Below are 20,097 nucleotides of genomic sequence, written 5' to 3' on the forward strand. Positions count from 1 at the left end.
CTGACACATGTTTCCCCCTGGGGTCTGGACCTTCTGGCTTCATTGGACTTTGCAAATGAAGGAAAGCTGGGATTTCCCAAGAGGATGCTTGTGAAGGGGAGCTTTGCTGGAAATGACAGACCGGGGTTTACAAGAGGGGTGTGTGCGTGTGTGTGTGCGTGCGTGCATGCATGTGTGTGCGTGCCCCTGTGATGAGGGGGGTGGTGCAGGGGAGGGAGGGAGGGAGGAAGGGAGGGAGGGAGAAGTGGGTTACAAAGCTGCCACCTAGAGGCGCCTTCCTGCAGTGTATATAATGCAAGTCTGCAGCTGGAGAGCTCACAGTTCTCGGAACTGCTCAGCCCTGAGGCAGCGAGTGCACGAGCCAGGAAGGCGAGCAAGCCCCAAGCCGGAGCCCAGCCGGGAGGTAAGGAGAGTGGGCTCCCTCAGCAGCCCTGCTTAGAAAGGAGGGGAGGACGGAAGGCAGGTTTTCTGCTCTTAAACTAGGTGATCTTTTTGAGAAGACTTCTTTTTCAGCGCTGTGATGGGTGCTGGAGAGCATATGGTTCCTGAGAGCATAGGCTGCCTGCTGCATGGCTGCATTGCAGAGTGGGTTTGCTAACTTGGGGGCTCCGCTTCTCCCTGCAGAAAGCAAAGGGCACTTTTCTTAAGTCCATTGTGGAGGGAACTCTCCGAGTGTCCAGTACTTGTTGGATTTAGAAAGCTGGTGTTCATTTGCTGCTGTGGGTATTTAAGCTTGAGTAAGCAGAGAACTTGCAAGAATGCAGACTGCTGATTCTGTCTGCTCAGAGCTGGCATAGCGAGCAGCCTGGCACCACTGCTTACCTGCTTCACTTCTGGTCTCTCGGTTGGGAAATAGAAATAATGGGCAGCAAATCCGTATTTCCAGAAAGATGAACACTTTATTAAGACACATCTCTAAGGGAAGCAGAAAGCTGTGCTAAGAAGCTTTGTGGATCCAGAATGTATTTGAATGCAATGCTTCTGGGATTACCAGATCCTGTAAGTCCGGAAGCTATAAGGATGAATGTTAAATGCTGCTCAGTCTTCTTGTCTCTTGATTGCATCCTTGATAATCTAATTTGAATATTTATTGTTCTCTCAGAAGGTATTAAGTCCAGGTTCAATTGGGAAAAAAGGGCACACACATAAGTCTAGGATTTTGTCATTTAAATATACCCTTCATATAAAACATGAATTTTGTTCAATTTTGTTAGTATGCAAAAACCTTCAAGGGGTGGCTGAGAGTAACAACTTTGCAGTGAGGTCAGGGGTGGGGGTTGGCCAAGACTTGTAACTTGCAAAGAGAATGAGAAGTTGTAAAAGTCAGACTGGCTGTCTCCCTTTTTTCTTTCTCTCTCTTTCTTTTTTCTTTTTCTTTCTTTCTCTCAATTCATTTGCTCACAACAGGATAATTACGTTTTTCAGAAGTGGGAGAGGGCCCCCTGAAATGGTTTACAGCTCTTTGAAGGTATTGGGCCCGCTGACATCCCCTGAAACTTCATTCTGCAAAGCCTCAATGTGGTAACTTTTTCTTTTCTTTTAAACGCAGATGCTGCTTTTGTGCCCCTTTATTTATTCCAGGAAAACGCAGAGATCAAATAGGCTTGCTTAGAAAAGAGAGTGAAGGCTGCCGGTGTCTGTGCTTAACTTTCTATAGATTTTAAATGGATAAACTGCTGGCCCCTCTTTCATCAGCACGGGAGCTTCCACAGATGCAAAGCCTTTCTGGAAAGCCAAGTTGCACAGGGGAGCTCCAGCTTGGAAACAATTTGCTCTTCTCCCCCGCCCCCGGACTCTGCCACAAACCCTGGACTGTGCAGGCAGCTCCTGAGCCTCCTGTGCAAGCTCCAGGAGAGGGAGTGGGGGAGCTGCAGGGCTGGGGCAGGGCTGGGGGGGTGGCAAAGCAAAAGAAAATGGGGAAATGCCTGTGTTTTGCTGGCCGTCTGATTTTGTAAAGGGGCATGCATTGCAATGATACTTTTAAAAAAGTTCTAGAAAGTACAGCCAAGGCAGCAGACCTGTGTTTACCTGAGTCAGGACTTTGCAGGTGAGCTGATCCCCTATTAACAGTGAGTCCTGAGAGAGTTGAGTTGGTATTATGGTTTCTAATCAGGCCCAGAACAGGCAAAGTATAGGCTTGCCGGATAGGAAAAAAAAAAAAAAAACCCAAACAGAAAAACCTACTTAATCAGGAACAGTGGCTTTTTGTGCGATCATTCTAGGCAGAGAGGCTCCTGTGTTCGAGGAGACAGGAGGAAAGTTGGTTGAAGTTACTCCATCTGAAACTGAAGGACAGTCACTCAATAAACCTTAAGACTAACCGAGGAGAAGGAAAAGATGTTGACGATCTTAGGACTTGAGATTTTTCTCAGTGACTTTGCAGAACGCCAATGGAATTTGGGGCTGGGAATTATTTGCTCTTTTAAACTGAACAATCAAGGAACTTAGTTTTCCTTTTAACAAAAATAGTATTAGAATGCCTTCCAGTGGAATTGTGTACCTGTAGGGGCAATTTAGAAAGAAACCAAAGGCTGTGTCATGTCAGGTGTTTTTAAAGTCCAGAAAATTCTAGCTCTGGGACACATTTTCTATTAAGCTAAAAAATAAAACCAAAAAAAAAAAGGGGAGGGAAGGAAAGGAAGGGGGAGTGTTCTCTGATTTTGAATATTTGATGGTTTTCTGCAGGGGATATTTGATGCTTTTGTTACATAAGAATCTACTAATTTAGAATGGCGGAAAAAAGCCATTACTACTTCGTTATAAAGCGATGAGGGAATTGCATATTTTAGGGTGAAAATTTTCCCGAGCCACATGTGTCTTTGGAAGCTGGCCCCGTGTTTTTTTTCCCAGCGCTCAGAGGGTGGAGGGGCTGAGCCTGTCTCAGGTGGCCTTGAACTGCTGTCAGCTGAGGGAGAGATAAAGGAGCAGTGGGCAGCATGGGGACTGTGCACATGGACGGCTGTCAGCCAGCTAGCTAGCTAGCATCCTGGAATTTTCTCATTGTAACAGATACCTTCGTGGGGATCTTGCCTGAATTTTATGAGAAGGGTCTGAGATTGAAAGCGTTCTCCTGGGAACCCCATTGTGTCTAGCCTAGAGCCTGACTGACCTCCTGCTGCCTCGTCCTGTTCCTAAGCTGGGTGGGAATTGGGGCTCCGATTACACCAGCCAGCCTTTGTGACGTGGGCGTCTCTGGATCTGCCCTTCTGGGTCCAGCACTGCTTTGCTCTTCGGCTATTGAGCACAATAGACCAGATCGGGTTTCTGGATGTGGGGTCCATTTTCTCCCCTAAATGCTTAGAGTGGATGAAGATGCTCCATGTGTTTATAGGGAAGTGTGTCTGAGGACCCCGAGAATAGGTGGCCTCTATCTGAAGCAGAGTAGGGGTTTTTCCTTCTGTTTCTCTCTCTCTCTCTCTCTCTCTCTTAGTTGTTGACTTCTCAAATGATTCAGAGCAGTTCCTTGTGTGAAATAAGATCATTCAGGGCTGCTACTGAATGTGCCGTCAAGACAGCATTGTTCTCTGTTTGCTCGGCTCTGGGCGACAGGCCGCTCCCCATTCTGCTGTCAGCCCTCGCAGACGGCCACAGGGAGCCTGCCTGGGCCAAAGCTGTCCTGCCCTTCCCCACTGATTTCATGCAGGATTGGTAAAAACAAAAAACAAAAAGCAAACAAATAAAAACCAAACCCCAATGATGTGCCATTGCCTACTGAGTCTTTAGAAGTCGTGTGGATTCTCTTATCTAAACTGCGTGCCTGCCAAGGAGAGGGGTGGGGCTTTCATAAGGAGACCAGAGCATGATTCTCCCAGATAAAGTCTCTGGAAAAGTTAGGAGAACAGAGAGAACTGTTATTAGCCACAAACCCCAGATCAGCCTGTCTCTTCACCTGTCCTGGCCTCAGTTTCCAGGTTGCGCAGCATTGAGAGAGGCTGAACAAGATGGACTTGTCTGGGGACAATCCTGAATTCTTCCATGAAATTCCATCCTAGGGGGACATGGGTTCCAGTAGCAGAAAGCCACTAAAGAAGGTCCCCTGTTGCACCAGCCAGTGGCATAGTGGTTGAGTTCCCACGCTCTGCTTTGGCAGCTCAGGGTTCATGGGTTTGGATCCTGGGCACAGATTTACATACCACTCATCAAGCCATGCTGTGGAGGTGTCCCACATAGAAAATAGAGGAAAATTGGCACAGATGTTAGCTCAGGGCCAATCTTCCTCACCAAAAATGGTCCCGTGTAGGAAGAGGTCCCGAAGAGCCCAGAGGGCCCCTCAGTGTCAGAGCTGGAGCCTGGGGCCCCAGCCTGGCCTGCCTTATCTTATCTACACCACTGGAGACTGGGAGGGCCTTCCTCCCTCGAGGGGGCCTCCAGCCTGCTCTGCATGCGGCACCTCATTGCAAGCCTCCTATGTGGTTTTTGTCACCTTAACCCTCAAAAGCCTTTTCTGCCCCAAAGCCACCCTCTTGTTCAAGACCTGTGTGGCTCCTGCATGGACAGGCCCAGCCTGACTCCCCACTGCCCCCACCTTTAAGGCCCAACTCTTGCAGCCCGCTCTCCTTTGTGGGGACCTTGGCCTCAGCTGGATTCAATAAGTCCAGACTCTCTGTGGCACATCACTGGTCACCTCCCTCCCACCCCCTTTCTCCTTGAAGGCCCCATAAGCCACTTGAGTGGAAATCCCTCACCCGTCTACTCTCTGGGCATCCACCGCCCACCTCCTGCCTTCCTGACCTTCTGTGTTAGTTGTCGAGTTCTTGGGGAGGGACGTGATGATTCTGGTCTGTTAGGCCCCAGAGCAGCGCCCCTCCCAGAAGAGGCTTCACAAACACTTGGGGCGTGGAAAGGAGTGATGTTCATCTCAGCTCAGTGAGGACTTCAGAAGAATCTCTTCCGGACTCCCATTCTGGTGATGGCCTCGGATCCTTGGTCTCAGTGGAGCTCGATTAACTGTTGACTCATTGATTATCGATTCATTGAACACCTGCTTTGTGGTTTTGCTGGCTGGGGCATATAGAGATGAATAGGACATGGTGGGGTTGGGAGCCTGAGGAAGACGGAGAAATGTTAACGACGCAATGACGCAGAATGGAGGTGCGCGGCCAGGGTCCCGGGAGAAGCGGGAGAAGAAGAGGGGATATGTTGTTAGGGATGATGGGAGGGGCTAAGGGGTTTGTCCAGAAGGGTCTTCCTGATCTGTGCTCAGAAACTGTGAACGCATTGAAGGCAGTTTGGGTGAACGCTGGCCAGGTACCTGAGCGCTTGGCAGTCTCTGTCATGGAGGAAGGGACTTCTGGCCAGTGAAAGGACATGTTTATTGCAGGCCAAACCACCACCCCAAGGAGACTCTAAACTTGGAGACTTCTGATTCTGGCTCTACCCCCAGCTCACTGGACGAGCTCGGGGAAGCTATTTGAAGACAGCTAAACACCCTAAATACCTTGGGCCGCTTGCTGCCGCTCAATCATTGTCAAGGATACTTGGTTGATGACTAATAAGCCTGAGAAATGAGCAGTGCTTCTCCCAGAAGAGTCCTCGATTGACAAAGAGGAGCCCTTCCACCGCTGGGGAGTGGGAGATGTGTCCCTTTACAGACCCCGGGCCAGCGGGGAGGGCCGGACTGACTCTGGGTCCTCCGAAGGCTGTCGGAAGATTCACTTCCTGTCATGGCGGTCACGTGATGCTCTCCTGGTGCAGGTGTCAGACGAGGCATCTGTAGAAAGTGGTCCCTAAGGGAGGACTCGGTGAGATAAAACACAGCAACTGCTGGGGAAAAGGGACTGAAAAGTGGCGATTACTGCTTTTTGTTCTCAGTTGGGTCTCTGTGGTCGAGAAAAATGGACTGTGAACCTTTATTAGTTTGTGGAACATTCCTACCTCTATTAAAATTTACGTAATTCTTGATGCCAAATTTCAAATAATACAGAAGTTTATAGTGTTAAAACTACAATTCACCCTTTGTCCCCTCCTCCCACTCTCTCGGCCCAGAGTTTTATACCGATTGCAGATCTTTTTCCATACCTTTGTGCACATATATTTACATAGAGAGGTACACGTACTTTTTGTTCTTTTTTACATAAATGAGATCCTGCTGTGTGTGTGTATCTGCACATTGCCTTTCGCTGCACAGCATCTTATACCTTTCCATGTTCATAAGAGTAGGTCTCCGTCCTTCATTTTACAGCTGTATCATGTTCAGAACAGTGGATCCGCCATAGTGGATCGAACCATTTCCCTGTTACTGGACATTTATGTTGTCTTTGACTTTTTGCTAGTATATAAATAGCGCTCCAGTAAACATTCCTATATGTACATTTGGGGACAAGCGAATCTTTCGAGAGAAGTGTGTAAACCCATAAAATCATAGAACTGGAAAAATCTTTTATTGCAAGCCCCATTTTTTCTTTCCATCAAGAATCCTTTATGCAGATGCCTTACAACCTAAGAGTCCAAGTGCGTCTCTCATTCTTGTGCCTGCCTGGTGTGGGCTCTGAGCCCACAGCGTGGCAGGCAATCGGCAGGTTTGACTAACTTCCAGAAGTTTCGCTGAAGCTATGGCCCCAAGCTGGCGGGAACAGAATTGCTGGTTCGTTCCAGCAGAGGGTGACTGGTCTGAGTGGGATGAGGGACTCTCCTCCAGGTCCTGGTGGTCGTCAGCCTCCCAGCACGGACAGACCAGCCACCCCAGCGGAGGGGCCTCACCGTGTATGCAGGAGTGTGCAGGAGCACGCAGGTGTGGGTCACTCCTTCCCGATTTGCACAGAATGCACTCAGCTCTCTGTACTGGATCCACTGCCTTTGCTGGAGGGGAGCTGAAATTCCAGTGCAGGGCGCTCAAGGAGTTTAAGTGGCCCCAGGGAGTTCGTGAGAAGCCTCCCTCACTCCCTCCACCCTCAGATGTTGCTCGGAGCTTTGTGGCCAGGTCTTTGGAAACCAGGGGCCAGGGCAGACATTTCTTAGGATGCCTCTGTTCACATCAGGGGCTCTGAGCGTGTCACTTGTGACAATCCAAGCAGGTGATTTAGGAAAACTCTTCTCTCCAGCAGTGGCCACGCACTGTCTGTGTGGTGGTCTGAAATGGGCCTGCCCTGCCCATCCTGGACCTGCCGGACACGCACGGGCGGCTGGGCCTTCATCACCGACCGCCTTCCACCTAATGTGGCAGACTGTGTTTGTCAAATAATATTCTCTTTTCTGGAAACAGCCCTTGTTTGTTTCCAAAATCTAATGCATGACAAATACCAACATGACAAAAACTTAAGCTCCTGTGTGCCACGTTTTTTCCTCTTTAGTTCTCCGTTTCAGTTTGCAGAGGGTTTGATCACTGCCCTGTTGGTTGAAGCTTTTCTCTATGCTTCTCTGGACCACCAGAGTCTTCAGCAGTGGGAGGGGAGGGGCTGCCGTGGTCCCCCAGAGGAAGGCGGGTGGTCAAGGTGTGGGCCTCTGGCTTCGTCTCTTGGGCTAATTGGTGATCGGAGATCGATGGTCAGTGGGCCAGCTGACTTTCATGCTCCATTGAGCAGCCTTGCAGCCTTTGCCCTCCCGTTCAGCTCCTGCTGGAAGATTCCCACTGTGCTGCCGGGGTCGTGGGGTGGGGAGAGGCAGCCGAAGGGGGAGGTGTGCCTGGCTCATAAATGATCTTTCTGCCCCAGAGGACCAGTGATCTGTAAATCAGGTTTTCATCGCCTGGACAGCAGAGACAGATGCCAAAGGACTGGAGTGGGGTCCCTCAGCGCTTCCCCACCCGGGCTCGGGCTCTGGGCAAACCGAAGGCCGGCAGCCGCCCAGAGGTGCGAGTACAGTCAGTCTGTTGTGCAGAAGTGGAGGGGCCTTGAAGGGCACATTCACCTGGTGATTTCCCAGAGGGCTAGGGCATGAGAGGCGGGTGTCCTCTCACAGTGTACTCCTGCTCCCCGCATGGGCCCGTCTGTCCACGATAAACAGCACCCCGCCCCCTGTACACTTGTGGGCACGGAGGCCTGAGCGAGGGGAATGTCGCCTTGGGGTGAAGAAAGAAGTGGGGCGCTTGGGATCCAAGTCAGGTCAACGAAGGCTAGGGGTGGTTCCATCTTTACGGGCCATGTGAACGGCCCAAACCCCAGGATTTATGGTGGTTTCTGTCAAGACCTTGTAGGGCTGTGCCATTGCGGGCTGAAGAGGGGTCCCAGCCAGGCGCCAGCCAAGCAGTTCTCTGGTCCCCGGTTCTGGCCCACCTCTGCCCAGCTGTGGAGCTGTGGCTTGTCCTCCAGCCGAGCTTCTCCAAGCCACAGGGACTCTGGGATCACATGAGGTCATGGGGCGAACGCTTTATAAACTAAGGCACACTGAAACACCTGCCAATGTGTTTCATTTTAAGGAAATGGGAAAAAAGAGTCACCGCCTTAGAACCGTGCAGGAGAGCAAAGCCAAAATCTTTGCTTTGCTCCCTTCTGGGATGGGGGATGCAGAGTAGGGGTTCAGCTCCAGGCAGGTTAGCGGCCCAGGGGGAGGCGGCAATAGTAGTTTCAAGGCCAGGCCAGTGGGTCGGGGGCTCTGGCTCCTCAAAGTGTCCTCTGCTGCGCAGCGTGTTGATGTCCTTTTCGGGGTCCTAGAGCTGCATCTTAGGAGAGGGCGTTCCAAAGTCTCTCAACGTGAGGAGTTTGTTTGTCCTAAACTTGATCTTGCTGAGCGCCCCCCGGACGCCCTCCTGTGCTTGGGTGTCGGGTCTTGCAACAAGTCAGTGGGCATGGGGCATGAGCATCCTCCTGGTGGAATGCCAGCCTCCCTGGCTGTGAGGCCAAAGACTCCCACCTCCTCGTGGGAGGTCCAGCCCTCTCCATCAGCAGCAGGGGACACTGAGGCCCAGTGAAGTCACCAGGATGGTAACCAACAGCCACTTACAACCCACAGGGAGCCGCCCGGAGGCCTGCAGGGGGTCTCCCTTAACTGGGAGTCCAGAGTCAGTCGTCTTTGTGTTAGCTCCTGCATCTGCCTCCACGGCGGGGACATTGATTACTTGGTCAGTAAGAGTCGGTTTCAAATGTGGAGCAGAATTAAGTGAGGGCAGGCTTTTTGCTAAAGGGAGGGGATGGAGAGGAGGAGTGTACTGAGCATCTGCTTTGTGTAAGACTCTGTACGAGGCCCTTTAATACTTAGATAGGTCTGTGAGATAGGAGCTGGTGTCCCGCGACAGCAGCGGCAGACGGGTTAACTCGTCTCGGGTTAAACGCTAATGAGTACGAGTCGGGATTCCAGCCCAGGAGGGTCTGATCTTGGGATGGGGGTTCTCCCAGCTTTGTTTGTTCATACCGTTAACGTAGCCACCTGGGCACTGACCCAGGGGCCGCTGCCCTCCATCCTCCAGGGGCTTCTCATCTTGGACCTGGAGTCCACTTTAAATGAGCTTGGCAAATTAGCTTGACTCGGATCAGTCATTACCTGTGACAGGTGAGACGAAGAACAAACATCTTACTATATGAGGTAACTCTCAGCCGGGCACCCTGGGCCCACCGTTTCCACTTTACATACCCCCCTTCCCGTTGTCACGCAGCGGGGCTGCCGACCCAGGGCCACATCGTGGAGCGGTTTCAGGGCCCTCACGTGGACATGTCAACCGAGAAAGGCAGCCACCGGCGGCTCTCCCGGCTGGTGTGTTTGTGGAGAAATCATTGCCAGGCCCAGGGGTACCTTGGGGCTGGATTCTCCCCAGGTGTTAAGATAGTGACAATTCAGAGTGTTGACCTGCTCAGGTCAGGTGAGCAGGGAAGACGGTTGAGAAGATGGCAAGCCCCTCCAGAAAAGCAGCAGGTGGTGATCTGTGTTTGGGTCTTTGCACAAGTTGCTCTGAAAGCGGTTGGACAAATAAAGGATGGAAAAGAGGCGATGGCCCACAGCGTCAGACGGCCAGTCTGTCGCCCTTAGTTGAAAATCGCATGGCAAACGCTGAGTCTGCGGGTTTGGGATGCAGTCAAGCTGCAGGGCATTCCGCATGCTGACCACGTTTCCCGTGGTGTTCATGACTGCAAACTGGGGGCGGCCTGAGACCCAGATTTACATGCAGATTTTGCAGAAAGATGAAAAGCACGGCGTCCCGTTTCTGATGCAAATTTGGAAGAGAATCTGAGACAGTCATTAAGGAACCAGAGCAGGACGCTTGTCATACAGCAGTGCCAGGAACAGAGCCAGTCCGCCCGTCTTCGGGGATGTAGGTAAAATGGCTCTGTGGTCCCCACTGAGAAGCAGCCAGCCATCTGTGTCCCTGTGGCCGCAGCTCAGCTGCCTGACACTTCTCTGGCAAACCCTGTTTCTCTATTTGAGCACCACATGGATTTGGACGCTTGATGTGTTTTATTTGGTTTTGCAGAGTTCTCGTATGGTGGTTTTTGTTTCTCCCTTCTTTGCAAAGACACTGCAGAGCTAAAGCGAAACAGCTGAGCATCTTCGGGGGGCTGGAAAAGCACTTTGACCGAAACTCCAATGTTTTCTAACGAAACCGTTTTCCTCTTCCATCTTTTTTGTTTGATTTTCCTGTAGGTCGTTTGATCACCGTCCTCAACACCATGGATTTGCATCTGTTTGACTACCCGGAACCAGCGAACTTCTCCGACATGAGCTGGCCATGCAACAGCAGCGACTGCATCGGCGTCGACATGGTGCTGTGTCCCAACATGCCCAACAAAAGCATTCTGCTGTACACGCTGTCCTTTATCTACATTTTCATTTTCGTGATTGGCATGATCGCCAACTCCGTGGTGGTCTGGGTGAACATCCAGGCCAAAACCACAGGCTACGACACACACTGTTACATCTTAAACCTGGCCATCGCCGACCTGTGGGTGGTGGTCACCATCCCGGTCTGGGTGGTCAGCCTTGTGCAGCATAACCAGTGGCCCATGGGAGAGCTCACGTGCAAGGTCACTCACCTCATCTTCTCCATCAACCTCTTCGGCAGCATCTTCTTCCTCACGTGCATGAGCGTGGACCGCTACCTCTCTATCACCTACTTCAACAACACCTCGAGCCGCAAGAAGAAGATAGCTCGCCGAGCGGTCTGCGTCCTGGTGTGGCTGCTGGCCTTCTGCGTGTCCCTGCCTGACACCTACTACCTGAAGACCGTCACGTCGGCTTCCAACAACGAGACCTACTGCCGGTCCTTCTACCCCGAGCACAGCGTCAAGGAGTGGCTGATCAGCATGGAGCTGGTCTCTGTCGTCTTGGGCTTCGCCATTCCTTTCTCCGTCATCGCCGTCTTCTACTTCCTGCTCGCCCGGGCCATCTCCGCGTCCAGCGACCAGGAGAAACACAGCAGCCGGAAAATCATCTTCTCCTACGTGGTGGTCTTCCTCGTTTGCTGGCTCCCTTACCACATCGTGGTGCTCCTGGACATCTTCTCCATCCTCCACTATATCCCCTTCACCTGCCAGCTGGAGAACTTCCTCTTCACGGCCCTGCACGTCACTCAGTGCCTGTCTCTTGTGCACTGCTGCGTCAACCCCGTGCTTTATAGCTTCATCAACCGTAACTACAGATACGAGCTGATGAAGGCCTTCATTTTCAAGTACTCGGCCAAGACAGGTCTCACCAAGCTCATCGATGCCTCCAGAGTGTCGGAAACAGAGTACTCCGCTTTGGAGCAGAGCACCAAATGATACGCTCTGCAGAGTCTCCAGGACGCGTGAGCCTGTTTTCAACAGAGCACTGGGCTGCATCCTTTTCAAGAGTAAAGCCGAGTGGGTTTGGGGCTTGATGCCTGAGTAGCCTGGAGAGGGGAACGGGCGTCACTGTGCATCCTTTCTCTCTCGTGCCAATGTGGCTGTCGCGTGGCTGTGCCTTCTAATGCGTTTGCATCACCACAGGACTATTTGTCAAAGCCAGCTGTGGGATAGGATTGCCTGTACTTCTGTAAAATAGGACTTTCTGTGTTTCCTGAAGGTTTTATATGGTGATTTGTATTTAAATTTTAAGACTTTATTTTCTCACTCTTGGTGTACCTTATAAATGTATTTGAAAGTTTAAATATATTTTAAATATCGTATGGGAGGTATAATGCTGACATATATTCAGAGTGTTGTAGTTTTAAGATTAGTTGGACGTCAGTGTTGACTAAGGATGACATTAATTGTTAGCTGTTTTGAAATTATATATATATATATATATAAATATATAAATATATAAATATATGCCAGTCTTGGCCGAAATGTTTTATTGACGATAGTTTTATATCTGCGTGGTGCTTTGTGCCAGCCTGAGGGATGGACCGAAACTGCTCTGTCATGCAGTTGGTGACATTAGTAGTGTCATAAAGTTGCATTTAAAAAAACGAAACAAAGCAAAACTGTTCCAGGCTGCAAGGCCAGGCAACACGAACAGTTGTATTTCAGAGAGTCCTCTCGATTTGTAAGTTATTTTTTTTAATAAAGATCTTTCTTTTCCTAAAAAGGCATTTGATTCTCAGTTTTTTTTCTGTTTTATTTTGTTTGTTCTGAGGAAGATTAGCCTTGAGCTAACATCTGCCGCCAATCCCCCTCTTTTTGCTGAGGAAGACTGGCCCTGAGGTAACATCCGTGCTCATCTTCCTCTGCTTTATATGTGGGATGCCTGCCACAGCATGGCTTGATAAGTGGTGCATATGTCTGCACCCGGGATCCGAACCTGTGAACCCCGGGCCATTGAAGCATAACGTGCGAACTTAACCACTGTGCCACCAGCCTGGCCTCTTTAGTCTTGGTTTTAATTTCATGTCTGGCATTTTGTGGCATGGATGACAATAATGTACAAATATATACAGGTCAACCTAATAAACATGTTCAAAGAGAGAGATTACTGTCATCAACGCAAAACCAAGGGGTTAACCTGGACGAAGTGATATAAAAGGAAATACATTTGGGTGCATTGAGTATTTCGGTTTTTTTAAAAAAAATTTTCACACGATATATTTGAGCGGGGAGAAGATGGTTGGTAGGGTAGCTGTCAAGACCAGGTTGGTGCAGGAAGTTTCCTTTCCGCCTGCTGGCAAGCCGGAGGGCTCAGGGCCTGGGGCTCATGTCATCGTTCGTGCTCCTCATGTGCCCCCAGGACCACACGTCCCAGCCCCTTAAGCGTCCCCTGCTAAGGTTCTGTGGTTGAAGTCTTACTTTCCCTTTCTCTGTACAGGACAAACTCTTCATTTAAAAGGTAACCCACCAATGACCCTTTTCCTGAGGCCACGCAATGAGTGAGTTCCGGGCCCGTGCGTTGCCAAATAAACATCCTTTACGGGTGGTTTGATAGAGCATGCTCAGGATGGCCAATGCCCCATGCCCTCACCAGCTCTACATGGAGTCACAAGGATGGCGGAGACGTCCACAGGCAGGTCCCTCCGGGAAGGAGCTCAGAGAAGGGCCTGGCTTCCGTCATCGCTGTTTCTGAAGGGACCAATGTGCACATAGGGCTGTTTGCCAACACAAAGGTGGACCCAGGCCAAGAGCGCCAGACTCACTTGTGAGTTTGGGGGCTGCTATCGTATAGGGAAGCACCCAGTACATGTCGGCTCACCCATCAATTCACAGAGAGCAGCCCCCAGCGGCTCCCAGTGGCCATAGACTGAGCCTGCTGCAGGAGCGCTCCTACAACCTGCAAAGGACTTTAGGGCCAAGAGCTTTGAAACCGGAGTTATAAATTGTTCTAAATATCTACATATACGTTCTCAGGTGCACAGTTGCCTTGCCTTGTTCCAAATAGGACTCAGGTTGGATAACAAGAGTGTTGATAGTGGCATGACAGCATAACCATAGTCGAAGATGCCAAGGTCAAGGGCAAATAAGAGTAGAATGGCAAAGTGAAGGCGGGAAATTATGACCCAAATATGTGTTCCTGAAAGTGGGAAAGGACTGCCAGTTTGCTCTGAGCTTTCCAGTGGTCTAAGTTAAGACAGAAGCACGCTCGCCAAGCAGTCAATTCAGGGTTGGGGCATACCGTCCATCCACAAGCTCAGCCGCCAATAGGTGTAGCATAAAAAATACTTCAACTTACTTTCTATTTTGAGGCCCCATCTCAATCAATTGAGAGACTCCCCCCCTGCCGCTGGCCTCTGCTGAGATGTCCACTGCCTGTCCTCCTGGTCCTCGTCAGGTCTTCTTCTGTCACGCCTATTCGAGGGTCTCTTTCTGCTGTTCCATACCACGGTGGACTGTGGGTACTCGGGTACTGGGTGGGCTGCTCTGGTCCTTTGCTGCAGCCCGTGAGAATCACTCAGTTGCTTCCTCCTGCACTGAGGTGTGGAGAAGGGAGGGTGGACGCTGAACTGGATCTAGACTCACTATTCAGATTTCCTATGTCCCTGCAGGGCCCAGGACACAGTGCCCTCAGACCTTTGTGGGGTGTCCGGGGTGCAGGCTCCATCTTGGGGGCGCTCCAGTGACTAAGCTCTCTCTGCTCCGTCTAGAAATCCCCTTCTTTGCCCTGCCCAGGACTTGCTTTGATTCATGCCTGGTTATCCAGACTCAAAAGCCTTTCCTTTGATCTCTGGCTGTAACAGCCTTCCTGGGAACGATGGTGCTGGACCGTGGAGCTACAGGTGGGATGACAGAGGCACAGGTCAAGGGTACAGCACATCCATGGGGCGGCCATCAGTTAATATTAAAAAAAAAAATCTATCCCACCCCTGCGGATTTGGACATGGAGCGGGCAGAAGGAGCTGGGTTTGGGATACGAGGTGGGCATTGCGGGGGAGAAGGGCTGGGCAGAAATCCCATCCCTCCTCCAATGCAGAGGCCAGAGGGCCTGAAATTCTGCCATTCGAAGGTCATTCTTTGGTCATCCTTTTTGGTGGAAAGATCTTTGAAAATGCCAGCCTCGTGAGATGGTGATAAGGCTGTTAGTGATCCAGCAAACTATGCCATTTGGGCCCCAGGGAGGATGTCGGGAGCTCCAGCAAAGGATGGGACCTGGAATGGGGAGAAAAGCGGCCATCTCTTCTTTGATGGCCTTGCCTGGAGCCCCCAGCCCACCCCAGAGAGAGGGGAAAGCTTTTCTGCTCTACTCCGTCCCCTCTAACACTGCTCCAAAGGCGCGGTGGGCAGTGGCAGGCCACCACCAGAGGTCCCAGTGGCAGCCTGTTGTCAGTCAGTGAGTCAGTATGAAATGCTTCCCATTTGGTTCAACGTGTAAATAACTTACATTGTTCATACCCCTACAAGTGAAGAAGAAAGATAATGCCGCTGAAAATGCCAGATGGAAAATTCTTTGGGCATCTGCAAAGGAGCAATCTATCCTCCGGATAATGGACATTTGTGTTCACATCTCTGACCGAGCAGCGAGAAATTTTAAATCACCCACAGCTGCTTGTTTCTCGGGGTCTCCCCAGGAGGCTGCTGCCCAGAGGGGATGTGGCCCCTTTTATCGGGAACGTGGAAATTCTGCCTTTGTTGGGCTTCTCCTCCGAGGACACTGACTATGAATCATGGGTCCAGGAGATGCCCCGTCTAAGTTGAGCCGGGTATCTCAGAACTAGGGGACCATGGGGAGCTCTGAATCTGCACCAAATGGGAGGAGTGCGATGACTGATAAGCGTGGGAAGTTCTGCAAAGTTCCCTCCTGGAGGTACAGGCTTCGCTTCTGAAGCCCAGAGGTGCCTCTGCATACGGACATGCTGCCCAATTACCAGTCCTTCCAGGGTGATGGTTTCGGTGGGCTGAATGCTTAAAAAGATCAACCCAGTGTTACAAGACACTTCACTCCCCTTTCCCCCTCGTCCTGGACCTCCGAGGAAAGCTCTTTACATCCTTTGGTGCACATACGTGAAGTGCCTGCTAGGATCCCAAAATCTTGATACCATGACATTTAATATGGAATGATGCTAGTTTGGATAAGGTAAGATAGGAAACTCAATTATTCATTACTGGCAGTTTGTATTTGTGGCAATGTTTTTTTTTGCTTTCCAGGTGGCTGATGATGGCCTGACTCTTCTGTAAAATTCTAGCAGTGTGCACTTACCCAGTGCAGGTTCTTCTGCACTCACAGACACACGCACACGTGGATTCATTACCGTCCGTGGTAACTAACATATGCGTCATGGACACAGTTTCCCTGGTCACGTCTAGGATGGTGCTAGCCAGTGTGTGGGCCACAGTGCTGAGGTCCACCTTCTATAATGCGGAGGCCTCTGCCAGAGGGGGGCAACCCAGTGTACGGCCCAAAGAGCCGTCACTATTAATGTCCTGGGGAAGCTTTGAGAAACTTTAGTCTCCTCCTTTATAAAGTTGGATGGTAATAGTATCTGTTACCCAGGGTTCCTGTGCTCATCCAGTTCCACAGTCCCGGCAAAGTGCTCCTCAGGGTGCCTGGGGCACACACAGTGTGTATCAGGTACAGCAGCCCCTGGGCACGGTCTGCATTTTTCTTTGCAAGAAACAATGCATTCCAGAGAAATATGGTGAAACAATATCTGTTTGTGGGCAGTGACTAACGAGTGAGGCGCAGCTGCCTCAAACAGCGGTTCTCAACTGTGGGGGCGGTTTTGTCCTCCAGGGGACCTTTGGCAATGTCTGGAGACATTTTTGGGTGCCTCAAGTGTGAGTAATGGGGCTACTGGCAGCTGGTGGTAGAGGCAGGGATGCTGTTGAACATCCTGCAGGGCACAGGACAGCCCCACGACAAAGAATTACTTGGCCCCAAATGTCAACAGAGCTGGGGTTGAGACACCCCAGTCTAGGAGAAGCCGACCATTTAGACGCCAGAATTCTGGATACTGTTCACTGCCTTCCTGTGATCTGCTCTGAGCAGGGGTCTTCCACAATCCCAGCACTGGGGTACATCTTAGGGGGTCCGTAGAGCCCTTGGTTTCCCCTTTCTTGTCCTTCAACTCTACAGAAGGACTTGAGCTGACCGACAAGGTGAGACCTACCATCGGTGCTCGTGCAAGATTTCACTCGTATTCTCATCGTGCCTGAATATATTCCATTTACACGAATTTGTTTCGTTAACAGTTTACATAAAAGAAGTGCTCGTGAAAAAGGTAGACACACAAATTAAACTTCCATCAGCATTTTAAGTACACTTGGGAGGTTTTAACTTTCAACTTAGTGTTTACAATATTGAGTTTAAAAGGCCCCAGAAAGAACGTGATTCGTGGCCAGGACTGCAGATCAGACCAGGGCGACAGGTTCCATTCTGCTTCTCAATAGCTCGATGACGTGAGCAGTATTTTTTCTGTAAACTTCAGTTCTCCTGTCCTTCCAATTTCTTCTCCACCTCCACTGCAGGGTTATTGCAGAGGTCAAAAGGAGCATGTATGCCAATAAATACTGTTGAATGAATGGATAAAGGGATGAGCGAGCTTCGAAACCTGCGGAGGGTCACACAAATGTCCCTAAAAATTTTCCAAGCTTTTTGCATGATTCATTTCGTGCTGCCCAATGCTTAACTAATATCCTGTTTGGTAGGTCATCCGTATCAAAATATATCACACGTCTGGTGCACACTCATCCTCTTCAATTTGTTTGAAATCTACAAATGGGTTGATGTTCACCTGAACATTGCTGAGGTCACCATGCTTGTGAGCTCTGTCTAGATTTCCCAGGATTGAGATAAATGGCCACTGGGGGACGACTCTTAATGAAGGAGGGCACGGTTATCTGTATGGTATGTGAAGAATGATGGGCAATTTTTGCGTTTTTCTTATTTTCAAAAGCTTCATTTTTGTTGGCTTTTCATATGCTTATGCCCGGAGACCTTTCCATGTGGGATTCAGAATGACTGCCAATCATGTCATTTCTCCCGACGGGTCAGGGGGGGAAAATAAAAGCAGTGGCTTCATCAGCCATTTGTCACAATATAATGTTCAGAAGCAACAGAATGGAAAAATCTGAATTTCCATAGTTATTTCCGGAACTAAACTGATTAAAATCATTTCCTAGGTAGGTCGGCATCTTCCCTTTCACAATTTTTTTAGAAGAAAAGGCAAAGAGAGAGTCATTGTGGGGATGGCATTAAATCTGCTTGGGTGACTCAGAATGTATGTTGGCACGGCAACATGTCGTGGGGCGAGCCGTGAGCATGTCACGTCAGTGACGGTGGTATGTCTGAAAGAGCCCTGGGCTTCACTATCCCATGCTGCATTTGCTTCCTTTTAGCCTTTCACATGAAAGTGTTTGAAGCTAATCTTTTCATTCCACTTTGCAGAGCCGTAATCAATAGGAGGAACACATTAAAGCTTTCCCCACCGTTGAATTTCTCAGGGTCGTTGTTAAAAGTGTGGATTGTGTTTTATGCCATACTGTAATGAGAATTTGAATTTCGTGCGGAGCCTGAAGTGTAAATGAAAAATCGTCAGTTGCCCAGCTGTGCAACCAACGAATGTCTTTCTCTGCGATTTATTCCGCACTTGTTCCCGTTAATTTATTCAGCCGTCCCCGCGTTTGTTCATTCAATCACCGATCTGACAAGCTTTATGGAGCACCCACAGTGTGCCGAGAACTGTGCTTGTCGTTAAAATGACAGAGTCGGCTGGGGCTTCGATTTTTCTTTTGATTTGCTCCCAGCTGGAAGGCGAGATGGACAACGAGATGTAGAGAAATTGTTACGGGGCAGCATGGGGAGAAGGATCCTGGTGTCCTGTTCTAGAAATGCTCAGAGTCCGGAGGAGGAAGCGGTCCTTCTGAGGAGACATCAGGAAGGCTTACAAAGAAGGGGTCTTCCCATCTCAGCCTGGGGAGAGCCAGGACTCCGGTGAGCAGGTGAGCAGGCCCAGGGAGCCAGGTGCAGGGTGGCAGGCCTCAGCACAGTTTCTCAATGCTGTTGTTGTTAAAAATAGACACTTTAAGGAAGAGCAAAAGCATCCAGAAGTTAATAAATACTGATGCCATTAATCATTGTGTGATAGGAGCACATTTCTAGATGGGAACAAAGGTCATAATGGCCACCCCCCACCCTGAGGACAGAAAATAAGGCTTCAGGACAAGGAAGTGCGGGGGGAGTGGGCAGAGAGGCTGCAGGGAATTGGCACCCAGCTCTCACTCCAGCTGTAGAATGTGTTACTGGACTCGTGTTCCCAAAAGGAATGGGCAGTGCTGCCCAAGTCTGAACTCCCCTCTTGGTCCTGCTCGGTGGCCCGTGCTGCAGGCTGACCGTGGCCTGGCGGGTTGCCGTGGTGGTTCAAGGAGCAGGTGGAAGAGACCACCCTTTAAGTGCTGGGCTCTCCTGGTCCCACCTAGCTCGCTGAGATCAGTGTTTCCATCGCATTCTCTCCTCCCTCCACACACGGCGTCTTCACGCTAAGGAGTTTCTCATCATCTACTACGTGCAAATCACAATCCTGGTCCTGGCAGAGGACCACAGCACTGGGGCTCCCAGCTGCCCGCACCTGCCCTCTGCCCCCTGATCAACTTCTCTGCAGGATACACTTAGCCTTCTGTCTGCAGAGGGGAGGTGGCCTCCTGACTGTGACATAGGGGTGGGATATGGGGGCCTAAGATCATAATGTGTTTAGTTTCATCCAGCAGTCACTTGATAAACGTTTAACAGCTGGCTTTCTGGAGAGAAAAAAAAGGCTCTGATCTGAAGTGTCTGTTGATCCCTGTGATGTAAATATCCCCACCACGGCCGATGCCGGGCTACCCAGGTGATGTCACTGACCGCAGAGCCCAGAAGAGCTGCTCAGCAGCACATCGTTACGTGGCATTTCCACCAGACAGACACCGGAGACGCCAGTCACCTCGGGACATAGATAATAGTGAAACGTAATGGAAGATTTGGGAACGGTGTGTTCTGAGTATTTATTACCTTCATTTCTAATATCATGCATTTAATTCTAAGTTTATATAGTTTAAGGTTTGATAATGGCCATGTTCAGTAACTGGCTTTCAAAAATCCTGAAAACGTAACATTTGGCTCTTTAGAACCGACGTGAGCTGGCTCTAGCACACCTCACCACTGGGCCACGCCCGCCCTCTCAGGGGTACCCAGGAGCTGAAATTTCTAAGGCTTTTTGGGGTTTGGGGCGTAAATAGGTTTGTTTCTTATTGGTTTCTCCCTCTACAGGCCTTCTGATCTCATTACAGTTTTAGAAGATGGAAAGTGAAAGATGAATTGTAAAGGTGAATATATATATATTTACGTATACACACACATATACATATACACACA

The 20,097-nt window shown here is 50.1% G+C and overlaps 1 protein-coding gene across 2 annotated transcripts; it reads left to right on the forward strand.

Annotated features, from left to right (window-relative positions):
* Positions 1-320: 320 nt before the first annotated feature.
* Positions 321-12,414, forward strand: ACKR3 (atypical chemokine receptor 3). Of its 2 annotated transcripts, none has more exons than XM_008541389.2 (2): positions 321-403; positions 10,510-12,414. In XM_008541389.2, the coding sequence occupies exon 2, from the start codon at positions 10,536-10,538 to the stop codon at positions 11,622-11,624; it is 1,089 nt and encodes a 362-aa protein (XP_008539611.1). In that variant the 5' UTR covers positions 321-403; positions 10,510-10,535; the 3' UTR covers positions 11,625-12,414. The 2 variants fall into 2 exon arrangements, with proteins under 2 accessions (XP_008539611.1, XP_008539612.1); XM_008541390.2 differs by lacking the exon at positions 321-403 and adding an exon at positions 1,431-1,521.
* The last annotated feature ends 7,683 nt before the right edge of the window (positions 12,415-20,097 follow it).

This window comes from Equus przewalskii, chromosome 5 (assembly GCF_037783145.1).
Source record: "Equus przewalskii isolate Varuska chromosome 5, EquPr2, whole genome shotgun sequence".
Taxonomy (NCBI): Eukaryota; Metazoa; Chordata; class Mammalia; order Perissodactyla; family Equidae; genus Equus; species Equus przewalskii.

Coding starts and splice junctions, on each gene's coding strand:
- ACKR3 (XM_008541389.2), top strand. CDS start 10,536: ATGGATTTGCATCTGTTTGACTACCCGGAACCAGCGAACTTCTCCGAC.